The 9448-nt window shown below is 48.8% G+C and overlaps 1 protein-coding gene across 1 annotated transcript; it reads right to left on the bottom strand.

Moving 5' to 3' along the window:
* Positions 1–3130: 3130 nt before the first annotated feature.
* On the bottom strand, positions 3131–8813 carry LOC139400971 (CCR4-NOT transcription complex subunit 4-like; the record flags this gene model as incomplete). The annotated part of the gene is made up of 2 exons (XM_071145493.1): positions 8601–8813; positions 3131–3424 (listed from the first exon to the last, which is right to left on the bottom strand). Coding segments are annotated over exons 1-2 (444 nt in total), but the record flags the coding sequence as incomplete, so codon positions are not given.
* Between the last annotated feature and the right edge of the window lie 635 nt (positions 8814–9448).

Here is a 9448-nt window from a genome sequence, read left to right on the forward strand (position 1 = left end):
GGTAAACTCAGTATCTTCCTGGCACTTCATGTCCACTTCCAATTCCAACAGCATGGTAAACTCAGTATCTTCCTGGCACTTCATGTCCACTTCCAATTCCAACAGCATGGTAAACTCAGTATCTTCCTGGCACTTCATGTCCACTTCCAATTCCAACAGCATGGTAAACTCAGTATCTTCCTGACACTTCATGTCCACTTCCAATTCCAACAGCATGGTAAACTCAGTATCTTCCTGACACTTCATGTCCACTTCCAATTCCAACAGCATGGTAAACTCAGTATCTTCCTGACACTTCATGTCCACTTCCAATTCCAACAGCATGGTAAACTCAGTATCTTCCTGACACTTCATGTCCACTTCCAATTCCAACAGCATGGTAAACTCAGTATCTTCCTGACACTTCATGTCCACTTCCAATTCCAACAGCATGGTAAACTCAGTATCTTCCTGACACTTCATGTCCACTTCCAATTCCAACAGCATGGTAAACTCAGTATCTTCCTGACACTTCATGTCCACTTCCAATTCCAACAGCATGGTAAACTCAGTATCTTCCTGACACTTCATGTCCACTTCCAATTCCAACAGCATGGTAAACTCAGTATCTTCCTGACACTTCATGTCCACTTCCAATTCCAACAGCATGGTAAACTCAGTATCTTCCTGACACTTCATGTCCACTTCCAATTCCAACAGCATGGTAAACTCAGTATCTTCCTGACACTTCATGTCCACTTCCAATTCCAACAGCATGGTAAACTCAGTATCTTCCTGACACTTCATGTCCACTTCCAATTCCAACAGCATGGTAAACTCAGTATCTTCCTGACACTTCATGTCCACTTCCAATTCCAACAGCATGGTAAACTCAGTATCTTCCTGACACTTCATGTCCACTTCCAATTCCAACAGCATGGTAAACTCAGTATCTTCCTGGCACTTCATGTCCACTTCCAATTCCAACAGCATGGTAAACTCAGTATCTTCCTGACACTTCATGTCCACTTCCAATTCCAACAGCATGGTAAACTCAGTATCTTCCTGACACTTCATGTCCACTTCCAATTCCAACAGCATGGTAAACTCAGTATCTTCCTGACACTTCATGTCCACTTCCAATTCCAACAGCATGGTAAACTCAGTATCTTCCTGACACTTCATGTCCACTTCCAATTCCAACAGCATGGTAAACTCAGTATCTTCCTGACACTTCATGTCCACTTCCAATTCCAACAGCATGGTAAACTCAGTATCTTCCTGACACTTCATGTCCACTTCCAATTCCAACAGCATGGTAAACTCAGTATCTTCCTGGCACTTCATGTCCACTTCCAATTCCAACAGCATGGTAAACTCAGTATCTTCCTGACACTTCATGTCCACTTCCAATTCCAACAGCATGGTAAACTCAGTATCTTCCTGGCACTTCATGTCCACTTCCAATTCCAACAGCATGGTAAACTCAGTATCTTCCTGGCACTTCATGTCCACTTCCAATTCCAACAGCATGGTAAACTCAGTATCTTCCTGGCACTTCATGTCCACTTCCAATTCCAACAGCATGGTAAACTCAGTATCTTCCTGGCACTTCATGTCCACTTCCAATTCCAACAGCATGGTAAACTCAGTATCTTCCTGGCACTTCATGTCCACTTCCAATTCCAACAGCATGGTAAACTCTATCTTTCTTTCCATAGACACATCATTTTTTTCTTTCTGTGAACAGATGAGTCCTGTCTATTTGTGTGGAGGGTTGTTGCTATGACGACCATCCGGGACCACGTCAGAACACGCCGTTGTTGTTGTTGTCCTGTACTTATGTTGTTGTTGTTGTTGTTGTTGTGTGGGAAATTAGCAAACAGAAAGGCTGATGCCTAGAAGCCAAATAGATCAACTAGCTAGTACACCAGATTCCAGACAAACCAGATTCCAGACAAACCAGATTCCAGACAAACCAGATTCCAGACAAACCGGCTATTTTTCCCCCTAGAGATTTTAGACAAGGTCTTTTATTCTGGTGTTGTTGGGTTCACCAAAACCCTTCTGTTGTACATTACACTACAGAGGAAACTGCTCCAGCTTTCTGTTAATGGAGCCTTTTCACCACAAAGAATAAATCACCAACTAGTGTGATTCTACATGAGGTTTAGTGATGAAATATTCCTGGGTCATTTATAGCCCCAGTGGGGATACAAAGCATATTACCCACAAGCCTTAAACATTAAATCAATTGGATTTTTCACATGCGCTGAATACAACCACTGAAATGATTACTTACGAGTCCCGAACCAACAATGCAGTTTTAAAAAATACAGATAAGAATAAGAAATAAATGTAACCAGTAATTAAAGAGCAGCAGTAAAATAACAATTGCGAGACTATAAAGAGGAGAGCACCGATACAGAGTCAATGTGACGGGGCACCGGTTAGTTGAGGTAGTATGAACATGTAGGTAGAGTTATTAAAGTGACTATGCATAGATGACAACAGAGAGTAGCAGTGGTGTATAGAGAGGGGGGGGGGGGGGTTAGGAATGTAAATAGTCTGCGTAGTCATTTAATTTCCATTATAAACTAGCTTTGCCCTATAATCTCATCCTCTGCATGTTAATCACACTCCACTGCCTCCAGAGTTACCATCAGAGCTGACTGAGTCAACATCTCTCCCTCTCCCTCTCTCTCTTTCTCTCCTTCCCTCCCTCTCTTTCTCTCTCCCTCTCTTTCTCTCTCCCCCCGCTCCTTCCCTCCCTCTCTTTCTCTCCCCCCTCCCTCCCTCTCTTCCCCCCCTTTCTCTCCCCCTCCCTCCCTCTCTTCCCCCCCGCTCCTTCTCTCCCTCCCTCTCTTCCCCTCTCCCTCCCCCTCTTCCCCCCCGCTCCTTCTCTCCCTCCCTCCCCCCTCCTCTCCCTCTCCCCCTGTCCCTCCCTCTCTCTCCCCCTGTCCCTCCCTCTCTCTCCCCCTGTCCCTCCCCCTCTCTCCCCCTGTCCCTCCCTCTCTCTCCCCCTGTCTCTCCCCCTCCCTCCCTCCCCCTCCCTCCCTCTCCCTCCCTCCCTCTCCCTCCTCCCTCTCCCTCCCCCCTCTCATTAAGTGAATTTACAGGAAGCAGGGAAGGAAAGGAAGGATAATCTCACATCAGTCATTGATGACGACGATAATGAATAAATATTCCCTCTGTTGTTTTTAGGAGTGTTATTCTCAGATCTCCGGGTGTGTCTCTGTGTTCCTACCTCGGGGTCGGCCAGTCTCTGTGACAGTCCCACTAGAAACACCAGGTTTCTCTGCACCACCCTGACGCTGGCCAGGTGCTTCCTGTTTTCTGTCGTCTTCTGTTTCTTCTCCACCTGTTTGGCCTTCTTCTCATTCTTTATCCTCTGTAGCTCCTCCGCTGACAGGGGGTTGTAGACCGCTGGGTTCTCTGGGTAAGGCTGTTACAGAGACAGGAGAGAGAGGGGTTTGTACACCGCTGAGTCCTCTGGGTAAGGCTGTTAGAGAGACAGGAGAGAGAGGGGTTTGTACACCGCTGAGTTCTCTGGGTAAGGCTGTTAGAGAGACAGGAGAGAGAGGGGTCTGTACACCGCTGAGGTCTCTGGTTAAGGCTGTTACAGAGACAGGAGAGAGAGGGGTTTGTACACCGCTGAGGCCTCTGGGTAAGGCTGTTACAGAGACAGGAGAGAGAGGGGTTTGTACACCGCTGAGTCCTCTGGGTAAGGCTGTTAGAGAGACAGGAGAGAGAGGGGTTTGTACACCGCTGAGTTCTCTGGGTAAGGCTGTTAGAGAGACAGGAGAGAGAGGGGTCTGTACACCGCTGAGGTCTCTGGTTAAGGCTGTTACAGAGACAGGAGAGAGAGGGGTGTGTTAGATAAAGGACAGGGATTTGTACACCTCTGTGTAAAGCTGTAGGCAGAGAGGCAGCACGTTACACCGCCCCTGAACTTTCCCAAGATTCCCCGGTTTCCTGTTGTTCCCAGAGCAGGCTATTCCCCAGTTTCCTGTTGTTACCAGAGCAGGCTATTCCCCAGTTTCCTGTTGTTCCCAGAGCAGGCTATTCCCCAGTTTCCTGTTGTTACCAGAGCAGGCTATTCCCCGGTTTCCTGTTGTTCCCAGAGCAGGCTATTCCCCAGTTTCCTGTTGTTACCAGAGCAGGCTATTCCCCAGTTTCCTGTTGTTCCCAGAGCAGGCTATTCCCCAGTTTCCTGTTGTTACCAGAGCAGGCTATTCCCCGGTTTCCTGTTGTTCCCAGAGCAGGCTATTCCCCGGTTTCCTGTTGTTCCCAGAGCAGGCTATTCCCCGGTTTCCTGTTGTTACCAGAGCAGGCTATTCCCCGGTTTCCTGTTGTTACCAGAGCAGGCTATTCCCCAGTTTCCTGTTGTTACCAGAGCAGGCTATTCCCCAGTTTCCTGTTGTTACCAGAGCAGGCTATTCCCCAGTTTCCTGTTGTTCCCAGAGCAGGCTATTCCCCAGTTTCCTGTTGTTCCCAGAGCAGGCTATTCCCCAGTTTCCTGTTGTTACCAGAGCAGGCTATTCCCCAGTTTCCTGTTGTTACCAGAGCAGGCTATTCCCCAGTTTCCTGTTGTTACCAGAGCAGGCTATTCCCCAGTTTCCTGTTGTTACCAGAGCAGGCTATTCCCCAGTTTCCTGTTGTTACCAGAGCAGGCTATTCCCCAGTTTCCTGTTGTTACCAGAGCAGGCTATTCCCCAGTTTCCTGTTGTTACCAGAGCAGGCTATTCCCCAGTTTCCTGTTGTTCCCAGAGCAGGCTATTCCCCAGTTTCCTGTTGTTCCCAGAGCAGGCTATTCCCCAGTTTCCTGTTGTTCCCAGAGCAGGCTATTCCCCAGTTTCCTGTTGTTACCAGAGCAGGCTATTCCCCAGTTTCCTGTTGTTACCAGAGCAGGCTATTCCCCAGTTTCCTGTTGTTACCAGAGCAGGCTATTCCCCAGTTTCCTGTTGTTACCAGAGCAGGCTATTCCCCAGTTTCCTGTTGTTACCAGAGCAGGCTATTCCCCAGTTTCCTGTTGTTACCAGAGCAGGCTATTCCAAAGTTTCCTGTTGTTACCAGAGCAGGCTATTCCCCAGTTTCCTGTTGTTACCAGAGCAGGCTATTCCCCAGTTTCCTGTTGTTACCAGAGCAGGCTATTCCCCAGTTTCCTGTTGTTACCAGAGCAGGCTATTCCCCAGTTTCCTGTTGTTACCAGAGCAGGCTATTCCCCAGTTTCCTGTTGTTACCAGAGCAGGCTATTCCCCAGTTTCCTGTTGTTCCCAGAGCAGGCTATTCCCCAGTTTCCTGTTGTTCCCAGAGCAGGCTATTCCCCAGTTTCCTGTTGTTCCCAGAGCAGGCTATTCCCCAGTTTCCTGTTGTTCCCAGAGCAGGCTATTCCCCAGTTTCCTGTTGTTCCCAGAGCAGGCTATTCCCCAGTTTCCTGTTGTTACCAGAGCAGGCTATTCCCCAGTTTCCTGTTGTTCCCAGAGCAGGCTATTCCCCAGTTTCCTGTTGTTCCCAGAGCAGGCTATTCCCCAGTTTCCTGTTGTTACCAGAGCAGGCTATTCCCCAGTTTCCTGTTGTTCCCAGAGCAGCTATTCCCCAGTTTCCTGTTGTTCCCAGAGCAGGCTATTCCCCAGTTTCCTGTTGTTCCCAGAGCAGGCTATTCCCCAGTTTCCTGTTGTTACCAGAGCAGGCTATTCCCCAGTTTCCTGTTGTTCCCAGAGCAGGCTATTCCCCAGTTTCCTGTTGTTACCAGAGCAGGCTATTCCCCAGTTTCCTGTTGTTCCCAGAGCAAGCTATTCCCCAGTTTCCTGTTGTTCCCAGAGCAGGCTATTCCCCAGTTTCCTGTTGTTCCCAGAGCAGGCTATTCCCCAGTTTCCTGTTGTTACCAGAGCAGGCTATTCCCCAGTTTCCTGTTGTTCCCAGAGCAGGCTATTCCCCAGTTTCCTGTTGTTCCCAGAGCAGGCTATTCCCCAGTTTCCTGTTGTTCCCAGAGCAGGCTATTCCCCAGTTTCCTGTTGTTACCAGAGCAGGCTATTCCCCAGTTTCCTGTTGTTCCCAGAGCAGGCTATTCCCCAGTTTCCTGTTGTTCCCAGAGCAGGCTATTCCCCAGTTTCCTGTTGTTCCCAGAGCAGGCTATTCCCCAGTTTCCTGTTGTTACCAGAGCAGGCTATTCCCCAGTTTCCTGTTGTTACCAGAGCAGGCAATTCCCCAGTTTCCTGTTGTTACCAGAGCAGGCTATTCCCCAGTTTCCTGTTGTTCCCAGAGCAGGCTATTCCCCAGTTTCCTGTTGTTACCAGAGCAGGCTATTCCCCAGTTTCCTGTTGTTACCAGAGCAGGCTATTCCCCAGTTTCCTGTTGTTACCAGAGCAGGCTATTCCCCAGTTTCCCGTTGTTACCAGAGCAGGCTATTCCCCAGTTTCCCGTTGTTACCAGAGCAGGCTATTCCCCAGTTTCCCGTTGTTACCAGAGCAGGCTATTCCCCAGTTTCCCGTTGTTACCAGAGCAGGCTATTTCCCAGTTTCCCGTTGTTACCAGAGCAGGCTATTCCCCAGTTTCCCGTTGTTACCAGAGCAGGCTATTCCCCAGTTTCCCGTTGTTACCAGAGCAGGCTATTCCCCAGTTTCCCGTTGTTACCAGAGCAGGCTATTCCCCAGTTTCCCGTTGTTACCAGAGCAGGCTATTCCCCAGTTTCCTGTTGTTACCAGAGCAGGCTATTCCCCAGTTTCCTGTTGTTCCCAGAGCAGGCTATTCCCCAGTTTCCTGTTGTTCCCAGAGCAGGCTATTCCCCAGTTTCCTGTTGTTCCCAGAGCAGGCTATTCCCCAGTTTCCTGTTGTTCCCAGAGCAGGCTATTCCCCAGTTTCCTGTTGTTACCAGAGCAGGCTATTCCCCAGTTTCCTGTTGTTCCCAGAGCAGGCTATTCCCCAGTTTCCTGTTGTTCCCAGAGCAGGCTATTCCCCAGTTTCCTGTTGTTCCCAGAGCAGGCTATTCCCCAGTTTCCTGTTGTTCCCAGAGCAGGCTATTCCCCAGTTTCCTGTTGTTCCCAGAGCAGGCTATTCCCCAGTTTCCTGTTGTTCCCAGAGCAGGCTATTCCCCAGTTTCCTGTTGTTCCCAGAGCAGGCTATTCCCCAGTTTCCTGTTGTTCCCAGAGCAGGCTATTCCCCAGTTTCCTGTTGTTACCAGAGCAGGCTTTTCCCCAGTTTCCTGTTGTTCCCAGAGCAGGCTATTCCCCAGTTTCCTGTTGTTCCCAGAGCAGGCTATTCCCCAGTTTCCTGTTGTTACCAGAGCAGGCTATTCCCCAGTTTCCTGTTGTTCCCAGAGCAGGCTATTCCCCAGTTTCCTGTTGTTCCCAGAGCAGGCTATTCCCCAGTTTCCTGTTGTTCCCAGAGCAGGCTATTCCCCAGTTTCCTGTTGTTACCAGAGCAGGCTATTCCCCAGTTTCCTGTTGTTCCCAGAGCAGGCTATTCCCCAGTTTCCTGTTGTTACCAGAGCAGGCTATTCCCCAGTTTCCTGTTGTTACCAGAGCAGGCTATTCTTTAAACGATTGTTTTATGTCGGATGCTACATTTTTGGCCAGTTGCAATTGTAAGTAGTCTTAATTAAAAAAAATATATAATGACTTTAACTTAACCATATCTTTTTCTATTGTGAAAGATGCTGTGAAGCCTCATAGCCAGTTAAGTTCTTTGAAAAAGACCTAATATAACAAGGTAGCTATAATTTTCAGCACCAGGCGCTGTCCACCTATTGATTGCGCTGCGGTTGCAGAGTTCACGTTTCAGCACCACTGAAACGGTCCGTTGGCCTGTTTTATGAGCTGACCGTCTCCTGTATTCTCTCTCCTCACGAAGGAAGTTAAAACGCAACTTCTGCATTATTTTAGGTAACTTCCTTCTTAGAAAATTACATTTGGCACTTTTTGAATCTCGGGTATGAGATTGTTTAAATGAAACAAATATTAAATCATTTGGGGGCTTCGGGGGACCAAATAATATTACCTGCAGGTCAGATTTGGCCCGCGGACCGCCAGTTGGGGAACCCTAGGGTAGGGGGTTAGACTAGGGTTTAGGGTAGGATATGGAGTAGGGGTTAGACTAAGGTTTAGGGTAGGGGTTAGACTAGGGTAGGGTTTAGGGTAAGGGTTAGACTACGGTAGGGTTTAGGGTAAGGGGTTAGACTAGGGTAGGGTTTAGGGTAGGATATGAGGTAGGGGTTAGACTAGGGTAGGGTTTAGGGTAGGATATGGAGTAGGGGTTAGACTAGGGTAGGGTTTAGGGTAGGGGTTAGACTAGGGTAGGGTTTAAGGTAGGATATGGGGTAGGGGTACATTAGGGCAGGGTTTAGGGTAGGATATGGGGTAGGGGTTAGACTAAGGCAGGGTTTAGGGTAGGATATGGGGTAGGGGTTAGACTAGGGCAGGGTTTAGGGTAGGATATGGGTTAAGGGTTAGACTAGGGTAGGGTTTAGGGTAGGATATGGGGTAGGGGTCAGACTAGGGCAGGGTTTAGGGTAGGATATGGGGTAGGGATTAGACTAGGGTAGGGTTTAGGGTAGGATATAGGGTAGGGGTACACTAGGGCAGGGTTTAGGGTAGGATATGGGGTAGACTAGGGTAGCCTACCTTTCTGCAGGCAGGGCAGAGGCCGTTCTCGTCTGTGCGGATCCGGTGCCAACAGAAGCGACAGATCTGGTAGCCACAGGTGCAGGGGAAGAAGTTGGCATCGTCCGTCTCCAGCGGCTCCAAACACAGCGGACACTCCATAGGATCCATTTCCTTCACCTCTGGACTGCAGGATATCCAAGACAACGAGCAGAGAGAGACACGTGGCAGAGGGCAGCGCAGGCTGGAAAGAGACGGCGGGGGGGGATATTACAACACTGAACAGATAGTCCCACCAGTGGACAAAGTGTGTTGAATTTGGAAACAGGAAATGAGCTTTGAAAGTGTGTTGAATTGCAGGAAATGAGCTTTGAAAGTGTGTTGAATTGCAGGAAATGAGCTTTGAAAGTGTCACATTTCCTTTCCGCCAAACAAGAGGGAAGGGAACAGTTTTGGGGGAAGCATTTTGTCTCGAGGTGGACGTTCGTAACGATGTCGATAAACAATTACATCTATCCGAACCGTTGCCACCTAGGAAATTAGTGACCAGACCTTCTCAGATAGTATCTGGTTGAGTACCCCTGGTGTGAGTGTTAATAGTATCTGGTTGAGTACCCCTGGTGTGAGTGTTAATAGTATCTGGTTGAGTACCCCTGGTGTGAGTGTTAATAGTATCTGGTTGAGTACCCCTGGTGTGCTGGTTGAGTACCCCTGGTGTGAGTGTTAATAGTGTCTGGTTGAGTACCCCTGGTGTGCTGGTTGAGTACCCCTGGTGTGAGTGTTAATATTGTCTGGTTGAGTACCCCTGGTGTCAGTGTTAATAGTGTCTGGTTGAGTACCCCTGGTGTGCTGGTTGAGTACCCCTGGTG

This window comes from Oncorhynchus clarkii, unplaced genomic scaffold, assembly GCF_045791955.1.
Source record: "Oncorhynchus clarkii lewisi isolate Uvic-CL-2024 unplaced genomic scaffold, UVic_Ocla_1.0 unplaced_contig_14054_pilon_pilon, whole genome shotgun sequence".
NCBI classification, from domain to species: domain Eukaryota; kingdom Metazoa; phylum Chordata; class Actinopteri; order Salmoniformes; family Salmonidae; genus Oncorhynchus; species Oncorhynchus clarkii.